This window comes from Siphateles boraxobius, unplaced genomic scaffold (assembly GCF_051911475.1).
Source record: "Siphateles boraxobius isolate OS27281-9 unplaced genomic scaffold, OSU_SipBor_1 130, whole genome shotgun sequence".
Classification (NCBI taxonomy): domain Eukaryota; kingdom Metazoa; phylum Chordata; class Actinopteri; order Cypriniformes; family Leuciscidae; genus Siphateles; species Siphateles boraxobius.
In genome coordinates this window covers 13,470,623-13,485,206 of record NW_027508734.1, presented here as the reverse complement: position 1 = coordinate 13,485,206, position 14,584 = coordinate 13,470,623, and the positions used below count along the sequence as shown (strand labels likewise).

General features: G+C 44.9%; 1 protein-coding gene across 3 annotated transcripts in view; it reads right to left on the bottom strand.

Moving 5' to 3' along the window:
- The window catches only part of efl1 (elongation factor like GTPase 1), a 117,467-nt gene that overhangs the window by 14,236 nt on the left and 88,647 nt on the right, over positions 1-14,584 (bottom strand). For all 3 annotated transcript variants that reach the window (XM_077227990.1, XM_077227992.1, XM_077227991.1), the window contains exon 19: positions 3,969-4,153. In XM_077227990.1, coding sequence (XP_077084105.1) covers positions 3,969-4,153 — 185 coding nt within the window. The remainder of the gene's footprint in view (positions 1-3,968; positions 4,154-14,584) is intronic.

Here is a 14,584-nt window from a genome sequence, read left to right as displayed (position 1 = left end):
AGAGCAAAATATTCCGTTACAGTATAGTAGTAATGATTTTATGAACTACTTTAATGAGAAAATAGAAAGCATCCGTAACACAATTGTAAATGTACACTCTTTTATGGTGTCTTATGATTCAGCCTCAATTATCGCCCCTCTAGAACAACTACACCGCTTTACAACTATAGGACAGGAAGAGCTAAATAAACTTATCATTGCATCGAAACCAACAACATGTTTATTAGATCCAATACCCACTAAACTACTGAAAGAAGTGTTACCTGTAGTGGAAGAGCCTCTTCTCAATATTATTAACTCGTCTTTATTTTTAGGTCATGTTCCAAGAATATTCAAGCTGGCAGTAATAAAACCTCTCATTAAGAAACCGCAATTAGACCCAAATAACTTAGCAAATTACAGACCCATTTCAAATCTTCCATTTATGTCTAAAATACTAGAAAAAATTGTGTCCGCTCAATTGTGCTCTTTCTTGCAAGAAAATGAGATATATGAAAAATTCCAGTCAGGATTCAGACCGCATCATAGCACAGAAACTGCGCTAGTTAAAATTACAAATGATTTACTTTTAGCTTCTGACCAAGGCTGTATCTCAATACTAGTTCTACTCGATCTAAGCGCTGCGTTCGACACTATCGATCATAAAATACTCCTGGATTGACTACAAAACTACACTGGTGTTCAGGGACAGGCATTAAGCTGGTTTAGATCGTACTTATCAGACCGTTATCATTTTGTCTGTTTAAATGGGGAAAAATCAAAGATAACGTCAGTAGAATATGGAGTGGCGCAAGGATCGGTGTTAGGCCCTCTGCTATTCTCAATATATATGCTGCCACTTGGTAATATTATAAGAAAACATGCAATTAATTTCCACTGTTATGCTGATGACACTCAATTATATATTTCATCACGGCCAGATGAAAACACTAACTTATCAAATTTGACAGAGTGTCTCAAAGATATAAAATGCTGGATGACACGTAATTTCCTGCTACTAAATTCAGATAAAACGGAGGTATTACTTATTGGTCCAAAAAACTACCCACAAACTCACTTACAATACAACTTTAATATAGAAGGATGTCCAGTTACTTTATCCACTACAGTAAAAGACCTGGGTGTTATACTAGACCGCAACTTGTCATTCGAAAATCATATTTCATATGTTACAAGAACAGCCTTTTTCCACCTTAGAAACATTACAAAGCTACGTAACATGCTATCTGTTTCTGATGCAGAAAAGTTAGTTCATGCATTTATGACCTCGAGACTAGATTATTGTAATGCTATATTAGCTGGCTGTCCTGCATCCTCAATAAACAAGCTACAGTTAGTGCAAAATGCAGCTGCTAGAGTTCTTACTAGGTCAAGAAAATATGATCATATAACACCAATTTTATCATCTCTACACTGGTTACCTATTAAGTTCCGTATCAATTACAAAGTACTATTACTGACCTATAAAGCCCTAAATGGTTTAGCTCCTGTGTATTTAATGGACCTTCTATCGCCCTACAATCCATCACGTTCTTTAAGATCACTAAATTCGAGGCTTCTGGTCATTCCTAGGATATCTAAGTCCACTAAAGGAGGAAGGGCGTTCTCACATTTAGCTCCAAAACTCTGGAATAGCCTTCCTGATATTGTTCGAAGCTCTGACTCGCTGTCCCAGTTTAAAACTAGATTAAAGACGCATCTCTTTAGCCAAGCATTTACATAATGCTTACCTTTTATACCACTGCTGAATAAGATCAAATGCATTTAATATTATAAAACTTGAGGAGTCTGTAGGTTATTTGTATAAGTTGCATAGTATTTACAGTCATTACGTTCCTGTGTATATTGCGTGAATGACGGGTGGTTGGGTAGATATTGTGTTTTGCGGTAGTTGGTATGCCATACGGAACCGTTGCCACTGAACCTGCATTAACGACGACAGTGGGGCTCGACAGCCTTAGTCAAACGGGTCGGCGCGTATGGTTGGGTTGCGGAGAGATTGTGAGATTGTGGTTGGGTCTCAGCAGCAGGAGGGATGTAGAGGTCAGTAAGCAGGGCTGAGTTGAGTGGGGGACGGAGGGGGGTGACTCTGGGACGCAAGAATCACTGTCTTCATGTTTTTTATCATTTACGCCCGTGTTATGGAAATCATTATGAACAGCAGCTACGCTAATTATTTTCCCTTTTTGCTTTTCTGCTGTTATCTCGGGACGCGAGTCCCGAGAAAAACGGCGTTCGTCAGCTCCAGTTTGTATCCAGCCTTTCACAGAGACTTCAGATACGCCAATCACAAAGCCTGTGAAGAGACGACTCAACACCGGCGAAATGGACCCTCTATGGTGGACGGCACTGATCCTCAACAACTCGTCTCAACACCGGCGTGATTACTTGGACTTCCAAAAGATGGAAATGGATAAATATTCTAAATGTTCCGATCCAATCTGACTTGTAATGCTGCCCGAATCATAAATCATGCACTGTTCCTTCGTTGGCCAGAGGAGAACTGGCCCTCCGACTGAGTCTGGTTTCTCCCAAGGTTTTTTTCTCCATTCTGTCACCTGATGGAGTTTTGGTTCCTTGCCACTGTTGCCTTGGCTTTTGGCTTGCTTAGTTGGGGACATTTAATATTCAATAATATTATTGATCTGCCTTGCTTAAGGTGGACGTTGACTCAATTTTCTTTTAGAAACAAACTCTGTTATATTATTTTCATGTTATCACTGTGAAGCTGCTTTGATACAATCTGTATTGTAAAAAGCGCTATATAAATAAAGGTGACTTGACTTGACTTACACTGATTAATTTACATATTTAGTCAATACTCATACATACATTTATTAGTTCATTCACTTGTCCATTCATCTACTTTCATTCATTTATTCATTCTTCAATGGCTGCAATTATTTGTTTCCTAATTTGTCAATTCACTCATTCATTTTGCTGGAGCATTCATTATTTTATATTTATTATTGGTTATTCACTGTCACGTGGGCACAAGTGTTCGCGGATTGTTTGATGCTGTTTTGGAAGGGGCAAGTTGCGGGAGCCAACTTTCTGTTGACCGTATTGCGTCCGTTGAATCATGTCTGCATATGGCAAGCTGAAATAAAGGTGAAATCCAGTGAGATCGTCAGTCTATTGTTTTGGTAACGATATGACGACCAAGTGCAAGCGAGTCATGAGCCATCCCGCTACATAGCCTCTTTGTGGCTATTGGATGCCGCAAACACATTCATTCAATCAATCAATTCTTTAAAGGGGCATTCAGCAACTCTAGCTATTTCTTCGCTGATTTTCAGTTTTGTTTTCGCATGTTTTCTCAAGAAGCTCCCCCTACAGCTGTGAGGCGTATATTTCACAACAATGTCGTAAAAAAACTCACTTGCGGCACCCTCCTCCCCCTTTCTACCGCTGCTCATGTGCATTTGTTATCATCGGAGCCGGTCAACTTTATCGTGTGGAGCTATGTCTACCGAGGTGGGTAATACATCATACACATTGAGGGCGGCGTGTGTGTTTATGTCGAATTGCCGTAAAGCAGTTTGTTTTTCTCGCTCGTTCTCGCTTCTCACGAGACTTCCTATTTCCAACTTACCGGGACGTTAGTCCCCTTGTTGCCAGGTTAGTTTTCCACCTAGGAACGCTGGGGGGAGCGGGGAAGGTCACCATTCTCACCAGAACAGGTTATTAAACCATCCAAATGATTTCTAAACGGTTTTATTAAGTTTAAATAGTTGCCGAATGCCCCTTTAAGAGGTTGACCAGTATTGGATTGTCAGGAAAAGATACCATTTATTATTGACCAGTTTTTAAAATCTATATACACTGATGCACTATATACACACCGAAAGTGTTTTTTCTTAGTGGGACAGAGCAATCCAAACATAAAAGCTACAAAAACATATGAAATCATTGTGCAAACATTCATTTGGTCATGCATTCAATCACACAGTCATTCATTCATTCACCTCCCAGTGGCTGAAGACTAGTTGTGGGCTGGCCAGGCCGCTGGTCCTCTTCCTGATCTCGTCAGCGAATCCGAAGCTCTCGGCAACAGGAAGTACAGCTTTAATAATGAACATGTCTGTCCCTTCCTTCATTTCCTCTTGTAGGACTCGTCCTTCCCGCTTGGACAAAACAGCATACACACGACCTATAAAAGTCATATTTACAAACAAAATATTAACTGTGAACTTTTACTCCTTCAGCAGTTAATGAAGACACATAATTATTACAGTATTTATTTATATACTTTGAATTTACTTTTAGATTTTGAGTTTTCATCTAAATTTTTGTCATTTTGTTATTTGATTTTGTTATTTTATAATTTTTTATTTTTAAATACTTCTATTTACTCATTATTTTTTTTAGTTTTAGTAATTTTAGTAAATCAACTTAAACCTACTTATTTTAGTTAGTTGCCAAGGCAACATTTCTAGTTCCCTTTCGTAGTCACTCCGAGTTACGTCGGATGACGACGAATGGGGGTTTCGCTTAGAACACCTATCGACTTTGAGTATTACAAAACGAGCCAATGGCGATGAAATGCCATGGGTCTGTGGAACTTGCATAGCGTATCTCCGCCCCACCGCGTGGGTATAAAAGGAGGACGCCGGCAACATGCAGATATGTTTTCACTTCGGAGCCAAGAGTATTTCTTCACTCCACAGCCATCTCTGACTTCGCTCTACGAGACGAGCTTCTCTCTCCGGTGTTGGTGTGACGGCGATCTGCAGCGAGCTCACAGTGCCTGCTGATCTGTGCAGTGATCTGCCAGTGTGTGTGTGTCTCCCTGTGCGCTTCAACATTGCAGAGTTTTTTTCTCCTCTCATAAAAGAGCTCGCACGCGGCACGTCTTTTTAAAGACGGCTCGCCCGTGCATTTCTGGTTGCAGTGGACTGGTATCGGACTCTGATGGGCACGAGCGCTGTCTAGTGTGTTTGGGCTTTGATCATGCTTGAACAGCGTTCGTGGATGACTCATGTTCTCTCTGGGAACGTGATCATCGCGTCATATATAGGTCGAGACTCGGTGAACTCGCAAGAGTGAGAGTCCCCTCATCCACCACCCGATCTTCGGCTGGTGGCCAGGGTGACCTGAGGGTGTTGGTCTGGAACAAGGCGCCGACTCTTTGTCCACGCCCCAGCCCCCCCTCTTTAATGACGGTGCCCGCTAGCGAACTGATGATTCCACGAGTCTACCCTCGGGTGGCTCGTGTGCTTTCATTTGAAGCTACAGAGGACGATGCTGTGTCTGTAGCAGCATCACTAGGTGGGCTTGATTCTTCTGGAAATGACGACTCGTCACAGCTGCCACCTTCTGGTGTGCATATGGCTGTGCCTGAGTCTGATCCGGAGATGACGGCCATGCTTTCCCGGGACGATTGGTTTTGGGTAAGGCCGTCGACGCGTCCACGGCAAACCCCAATATCTTTCCTCCCGGACGTGCATGATGAGATCACGGGTCCTCTTGTCGGTCTCATCCGCCTTTCCTCCCCCCTCAGGGGCCGATACCCATGGGTACACTGGGGTTCCCCCGGTTGAACGCTCTGTTGCCATGCTACTATGTCCTCAGAGTGGTTCCCGGCGCAATCCTAGGCACCCGTCCAAAGCCTGTAGTTCTTTTCGCCTACACTAATCTGTGGCGAAATCCTAAAGTGCCACAGGACAGGCAGCTGCCTCACTGCATCCCATGACCGTTCTGCTGGTCTACCTGACCCAAATGCTCATGGACATGCAGGAGGGTGGGACTGACCCGAGGCTCTTCAGTGAGCTGCGCGCCGCCACTGACCTTGGTCCCCGAGCGACAAAAGTGGCCGTACGCTCTCGGAGGCAGGTGATGTTCACCAGTCGGGGGCTGACCGGTCTGATGTGCACGATGTCGGGCGGACCCGTCTGCTCAACACCCCCATCTCCCAGGTCGGCCTCTTCGGCAGTGCGGTTGAGTGCTTCTGCCCAACAGTTCTCAACCGCCCGTGAGCAGATTGAGGTTATTCTGCCCGACGGCCCCGCCGTCCGCTCAGATCCCTCAGTCTGCACACCGCCGAAGGCTCCCTCCCACGGTTCCAACCCCGCCCGTTCCCCCGTGGAACGCTGGTCCTTCCCTGGCCTCCTCTGTCAGGGTGTGGTTATGACCTTGCCCCCACACCGGGCCGCTATGGCGTCCACGTCTGGGCCGGTCATTCCGCTCCGCTGCACCACCGGGGGGACGTCTGTGGTTCTTGACGCCGCTGGCACAGTTGGGAGCCTGCCTAGAGCTTCCCTATCTGTTCCGCTGGGTCGCGCGAACCATCGGCTCGGCTATGCGATGCGATTCAGTTCGCACGGTCTCCTCCCCGCTTCAGGGGAGTCCGCTCCACTTTGGTCGGTGGCTATGCCCCTATCATGAGAGCGGAGGTTGCTACCCTACTGGCGAAGGGTGTGATTGAGACTGTCCCTCCAGCCGAAATGAGGTCCGGGTAGGGCTGGAGAATAATTCAAAATCAATATATATCGCGATATTTTTTTTTTTTTCGATAACGGTGATATGATTTTTAAACACATTTTCGATATTTCAATATACATAGCAGCATTTGCCACTGACTGACGTTAGGTGCGCAGCCGTCAGAAAGAGCAAAACACAATTGGCTACTTTCCTGATGACGTACACCACAGACACGCAGCCACTGCTCAGAATAGCGGATCTCCAACACGGCAAGTTTCAGCCACAGAATGAGCACCCCTGACCGCAATGCAAATGTGACTGAACGAGCTTCCACAAGTGAGGAGAAAGCAGACGAAATAGTTGATAAGAGAGGAAAGACTAATTCAGTGATATAAATTCAGTGGTGTTTCGGCGTGCTGCAAAATGTGCCGGAGTGTGACTGCCGAGTCCGACTGGCAGCGGGAACACATCAAACGAGGATCAGGAGATAGACTGTGCCGATGCGCGCATCCACGGCCAGGAACGTCGCGTCCACACTCTAAAAATAGCTCACCGATAGTTCTAATGAGCAGGTATCGCTCCCTGTTAATGTCCTGACGCGCACACGCACACAATGCACAGAATCCAGTTCTCTTTCTTTAGCGCTTGAATAATAACACACACATTTATGCCAAAATGTCCGTTTTGTCAATTGTATCCTCACAAGAACAGTCTAAATGAGTTAAATAAAATCTTAAATGAAAGTTAAGAGTAGCCTAAATGAGAAAATTAAATGCGTAAGATCCTCTCATCAGCGACAGATCTTAAACGGACAGCAGCCAATTCTGTCTGTCAGTTAAGTTAACCAAAGAACAAAGGGGAACAGAGCAAATTACTCACTGGTGTTGTCTAAAGAACGTGTGTAGCTTTAATAAGGATTAATCTATATTTAATTTATAATTTATGCAGTTCAGACTATTTGATAACCTTATTCAATTTCTGTATATTTCAGTTTTATTTACACACAAAACATTAATGGTGAAAATTTTTGACTTTATAAAATGATTATCTCAAGTCTTGAAAAAAGTAAGACATATTTTTGTTATACATAGTTTAGTAGCCTACTTTTATTTTTGGCAGAATTTATCATTATAATCAACTTAATTATTTCCTGGATTTTGTAACACCATAGTCCCTAAATTTATGTAAATGCAGGAAATGGGATTTAAATCGGAAAAAAAATCCCCCATTTTGTTTACCAAATGTTACACAAATGTTATGGCAAATGTAAATTTAAAAACCGAAATGCATTGCCATTTTACATATTACATTGTCATTTTGCATATTACATTTCAAACTGAATATTGCTACCCATATGCTTTCATAGTCTTGTAGCAGGTATTGAGAAGAGAATATTATTATGATGGGTTATTTCATTGCTTTATGTAGTTTGTTATGGTGCAGTAGCGAAAGACTCCAGCAGATTTCATAGACTTGGCAAATTCATTTTTCAGAAGATTGTAGCAACAGACATCTGTTATGGGCGTTCTTGGCAGCTTTTCTGAGTCTTTTATATTGGTCATATCGATATCGGAATTATATCGTATCGACGGAAATTAAGAAATATATCGTGATATAAAATTTGGCAATATCGTCCAGCCCTAGGTCCGGGTTTACAGCCCCTACCTCATTGTCTCGGAGAAGTCTGGTGGGTTACGGACAATCCAGGACCTACGCATTTGAACCGCTCCCTTCACAGGCTGCCGTTCAAGATGCTCCTGGCCAAACGCATTTCTGGATGTGTGCGGCCACAGGATTGGTTTGCAGCGATCGACCTGAAGGACGCCTACTTTTATGTTTCCGTTTTCCTTCGACTCAGACCATTCCTACGGTTTGCTGTCAGGGCGCGCGCATATCAGTACGCTGTTCTCCCATTCGGGCTAGCCCTGTCTCCTCGCGCATTCACAAAGGTTTCTTGCGGCAGCCCTTGTTCCTCCATGGGAACACGGGGTTCGCATCCTGAACTATCTCGGTGACTGGCTGTCTTAAGCTCACTCCTGGGACCAGGTTTGCGAATACAGGGACCCAGTGCTCCGGCACCTAGCTCGTCTGGGCCTTCGGGTCAACTGGGAAAGGAGTAAACTTTGCCCCGTGCATTGGAGCTCTTTTCTCGGTATGGACTTGGTCGCCTTCTCCACTCGGCCATTGCTGACTTGCCTGAGACTATCAAGCGCAAGAGTGCGGTTCCACTGAAGTTTTTTTTCAGAGGCTCCTGGGGCATATGGCATCTGCAGCCGCGGTACGCCGCTCAGATTGCTTCATATGAGAACGCTTCAGCTTGGCTTCGCGACCGAGTCCCGAGGTGGGCATGGCAACACGGCAACCTCCGAGTACCAGTTACTCCGACCTGCCGTCAGTACTCACCCGTGGTCGAACCTCAGTTTTCTACGGGCCCGAGTGCCCCTGGAAAGAGCTTCCCGGCATGCTGTTGTCTCAACAGATGCCTCCACGGGCTGGGGCGCCATGCGCAATGGACATGCTGTCACACTCTCATGTTGAGCAGGGATGCTCCTGAAAAGTTCAGTGAGATTTATCACACCCAGGTGTTGAGCAGAAATGCTCCTGAGGTTCAGTGAATTTCTTCACACTTAGGTGTTGAGCAAGGTTGCTCCTGAAGCTCAGTGATTCTCGCATGTAGTGTTGAGCAGTATGGCATGTCTATTGCCTCGAGTTGCCGGCAGTACGCCTTGCCCTGCACCGCTTCCGGGCGTTGCGCTGGGGTCAACACGTACTAGTCCGATCAGACAATACAGCCACAGTAGCGTACATCAACCGTCAGGGTGGTCTACGCTCCCGCCGTATGTCGCAACTCGCACGCCACCTCCTCTTATGGAGTCAGAAGCACCTGAGGTCCCTTCGTGCTATCTACAGTCCGGGAGATCGGAACTTTGCAGCCGACGAGCTGTCACGGTTTCGGCCCATCTCCGGCGAGTGACGACTCCATCCCCAATGGTCCAGCTGGTTTGGGACAAGTTCGGGGACGCACAGAGAGACCTGTTTGCCTCCCACAACTCATCCCATTGCGCCCTGTATTACTTCCTGTCCGAGGCCACCCTCGGCACGGATGCACTGGCGCACAGCTGGCCCCGGGGCCTACGCTAATTTGCGTTTCCCCCAGTGAGCCTTCTCGCACGGACCTTGTGCAAGATCAAGGAGGACGAGGAGCAGGTCATTCTGGTTGCGCCGTACTGGCTCACCCGGACCTGGTTCTCCGAACTGATACTCCTCGCGACAGCACCTCCTTGGCCAAATCCTCTGAGGAAGGATCTCCTTTCTCAGAGACGGGGCACCCTCTGGCACCCTCGACCCGATCTTGGAGGCTCCACGTGTGGCTCCTGGACGGGACGAGGCAGGTTTGAGTACCCTGCCACCAGCGGTGGCGGCTACCATCACTTCTGCTAGAGCATCTTCCACGAGACATGTCTATGCGTTGAAGTGGAACCATTTCGTCAACTTTTGCTCTTCTCGCCGAGAAGACCCCAGGAGATGCTCGATCAGTGTCGTGCTTTCCTTCCTGCAAGATGGGCTGGAGCGAAGGCTGTCTCCCTCCACCCTGAAGGTGTATGTGGCCGCTATCGCCGCATATCACTAAGCAGTTGAAGGTAAGTCTCTGGGGAAGCACGACCTGATCGTCAGGTTCCTGAGAGGAGCGAGGAGATTGAATCCTCCTCGCCCTCCTCTCGTTCCCTCTTGGGACCTCTCAGTGGTGTTAAATGCCTTGCAGAGGGCTCCCTTTGAGCCTCTGCAAGCAGTTGAGCTTAAGTTCCTGTCTATGAAGACAGCGCTCCTGGTTGCATTGGCCTCCATCAAGAGGGTAGGGGACCTGCACGCATTCTCCGTTGACGAAGCGTGACTGGAATTCGGGCCCGGTCACTCTCACGTGATCCTGAGACCCCGGCCTGGATATGTGCCCAAGGTTCCCGCCACTCCCTTCCGGGACCAGGTGGTGAACCTGCAAGCGCTGCCCCTGGAGGAGGCAGACCCAGCCTTGGCACTGCTCTGTCCAGTACGCGCTCTCCGTGCTTACGTAGACAGGACGCAGTGTTTCAGGACCTCAGACCAGCTCTTTGTCTGTTATGGTGGGAGACTGAAGGGAAAGGCTCTCTCAAAGCAGAGGTTGTCCCACTGGATGTGGACGCCATTGCTTTGGCTTACCAATAACAAGGCCGACCGTGCCCCCTTGGTGTGACAGCCCACTCCACCCGGAGTGTGGCTTCCTCTTGGGCTCTAGCGCATGGTGCCTCGCTAACAGACATCTGTAGAGCTGCAGGCTGGGCGACACCCAACACATTCGCCAGATTTTATAATCTCCGAGTGGAGCCTGTGTCCTCTCGTGTACTCGCTCAGTCAGCTAGTACTGGACCCGCTCAGGTGTCTTCGCTTGCTCGCCATTCCACTCCACGGACATGATACGTGCGATATTCCTCAGATGAGCTTTCCTCTCTGAAGCCCTGAGTTCCTCCAGCACTGTTGACGCTTGCGCCAGTGTCTATTGCCTGTGCCTCGGCTAGATGCCTCCGTGTGCATGGTTCCTCCCCTGAGTAACCCCCACATGTGTATTTCCACTGTAAGCCTCTTTGAGCACGTGTCTTTCCCTCGGCAAGGGATAAGAATAGCTTTCTTATCCTCGCCAACCCAATATAAGTTGCCACCCCTCGTGCTGGTCACTCCAGCGTTCCTCCATATGAAGCCCTCCGGGTATATGTGTGTTCTCAAGTCCTCTCTACGGGTAGGCATGCTGCGGCATATTTCCTCTGAGATATGCTTCCCAGTGTACCTTGGTATTCCTGTGTTAAGTAGGACTCCTTCGTCCGTGCCAGTTTCACGACAGGGGGATCAGACTTTCGCAGGGCACTGGAAGACAGCTGTGAAGGTGGCGTGATTTCACAGGGACCCCCATTCGTCGTCATCCGACGTAACTCGGAGTGACTACGAAAGGGAACGTCTCGGTTACGTATGTAACCCTCGTTCCCTGAGTAGGGAACGGAGACGTTACGTCTCCCTGCCACTTCCGCTGTACCGCTGGGTAGAACGCCTGAGTTCAGTCTCGGCTCCTCAGCGAAGACATATCTGCATGTTGCCGGCGTCCTCCTTTTATTACCACGCGGTGGGGCGGAGATACGCTATGCAAATTCCGCAGACCCATGGCATTTCTTCGCCATTGGCTCGTTTTGTAATACTCGAACTCGATAGGTGTTCTAAGCGAAACCCCCATTCGTCGTCCTCCGACGTAACGTCTCCGTTCCCAACTCAGGGAACGAGGGTTACATACGTAACCGAGACGTTTTCTTTATTTCCCCATCTAACGCTTTTATTTTATTTCAATTACTAAAACACAATTCTTAATAGTTTTAGTTAGCGTTAACAACTTGTACGGAACAAAACAAATATAATGCATATTATCTAAAATCATTCATAAATAAATTTTAAAAAAGCACAGGCATTATTAGATAAGGATTTAGACATGACCTGGAAACACACATGCACACAAAATCCATCATCACGAGGAAGAAACTCACACGCAATCAGTTTGGTAAAATTCATCTGTGGCGGACATCCTTATCCTTAAACACACACACACACAAACACACACACACACACACACACACACACACCCACACACACACACACACACACACACACACACACACACACACCCACACACACACACACACACACACACACACACACACACACACACACACACACACACACACACACACACACACACACACACACAGAGAGAGAATACATGGAAGTGACGGGGAGAAACTCTGTGACTGCGTATCTATCAGTTCGGCCCCAGAGACCATCGACCTGTTAACACTGTAGACGAGCACGAAGCTCTCGCAATAATACTCGATGACAGACATCTATGGAAGGTCATGACCTCTGCACATCTGGGCCATGAACACTCATCTCTATGTTACTATGTTGTAAAAACGGTTTGCTGTGTGTGTGTGTTCACTACTCACTGCTCCTAATGTGTGTGCACTAACTTGATTGGGTTAAATGCAAAGTACAAATTCCGAGTATGGGTTACCAAACTTGGCCTTTACGTCAAGTCACTTTGTAAAACTGCTATTGACGCAGTTAAAGGGGACATAAAATGGAAAACAGGGTTTTCTTTGCTTTTAAAAGAGACTGATGGACTGTAGACATACGCACAACATTCACAACACAAAGCTCCCTATATAGACCAATGGGACTATTTAGTGAAACTAAGCAGAAAAAAATCTCTCAGTTAGAAATCTATGAGCACATTAACATATGGCCATCTACCGTGAACGATCAACACCTACTTAGTATTCATCTTGGCTGTGATGGTGAACTTTACCAGTATGTGGAGGTCATTTATATATAGACGTCCTACAGAAACACGGGCATAAACAGCCTATTTAATTGTAATGACAGTGATTTTGTTTAATGCAGGTCACAGAACAGCTGTATTGATGGTTATTGAGACCATTTCTACTGCTGGATAGCGTAATGTTATTTGTGGATGCCACAACTGACCATAGATTTTGGGATGTATAGGATAACTTGTCAGAGAAAATCTAATTTGGCGAAGAAACTATTGTAAATAAAACATGAAAACTTTTTACAAGAAAATACAATTTCAGTCTTTTTTAATTTCATGTTTAATTCAGTGTGTTACTTGTCATTTCTTTGTAATTATTTGTGAAATTTACTAGCAATTTCAAAATGAAAATAGTATGTACACCACATTTCTTTCAGTGTATGTATTCATGATTTACATTCACATATTACAAATTCTTATACATTTAGACTTAAGAATTTAAAATGTATATATTCAGACTTATAACTACACAATCAGATTTATAAATAAATGTTCAGTTACACCCCATAGAGCCTCATTCATGAAACAGAAGCAGCACTAATTTTCGTGTAAATCGTTTGTAAAGCTGTTCTGATATAAATTTTCGAAGAAGTGAAAATTCATGAAAGCGAACGCATTTTCAAAATATTAGTTGGTATGAAAAAAAAAATTACACCTGCTCCCTACCACCCGTAAATGTTTTTATGTAAAACATCTAGTGTTCTTTTAAGCAAACATATGACTGCATCTTCATAACACTAAAACAATATTTCACAAGTTTGTTTGCCCATATAGGAAATCTTAAACTAATGAGGTTAAACCCGTTTGGCGTGGAGGGGCTCGAGGAAGCGGATTCAAGCTCTGATATACCACCGGGACTACTAGTGCTAATCTATTATTACCCATCATTTTAATTTTCAAATTTGAATGATAATAACACTTTTAATAGCTTTTGTTTTCATTCACATTTTCAAGTTTTAATCATGAACTTCCAGGACGAGCATATAGGCTAAATTGTGCATTTATTTATTTATGAAGGGAACAGATAAAAAGAGACTGTGCATCTCTTTTCATGTTCATGTTCAACACCACACAAGCAGATTCATGTTTTTTTCCGCAGTGACAGCGGACGCCACTAAAACACGACCTTTTGTGTCTGAACATGCAAATATGAACAACACAATATATAATAGAATATAATTCTGATTATAATATGTACAAAAAGTAAAAAATGAACTGAACTAAACTCAATTAATCCTCTGTATTTGCCTGGGCCGCATTGACTTAAGGTTATATATATAATATATATAAGTATACACAGTATATATATATATATATATATATATATATGAACACACACACATATGTTGACCCTTTACAAGCTTAAATGTATACGTATAAGAGGTTTATCACATCTAGAAACATCTGTAATACATACACCTGAATATCAACAGTGTGACTAGTTATCTGGATATGGAAAACATCCTGCAAGTGAAAAATGAAGTTTATGTATTTTATATTCAGAACCATTATCTCCTCTAATACACTCCAGCTGTGCTCCCAAATACGTTTGGTCTCATCACAGTTACGGAAAATTTCTGTGCTTCATTTACAGATATCAAAACCTTCTCTTGGGCAAACAAAAACGGTCGGGAAGGTAATTTGCACCATTTGTTAAAATATTTACGTATTTTCTCCCCTTTGGCCCAGACCGACTGATTTTCTCAGAGTTTTGGTTCTCATGGGGCAGGATTCCCTTACTTCTTTAACTGGGTTCATTTC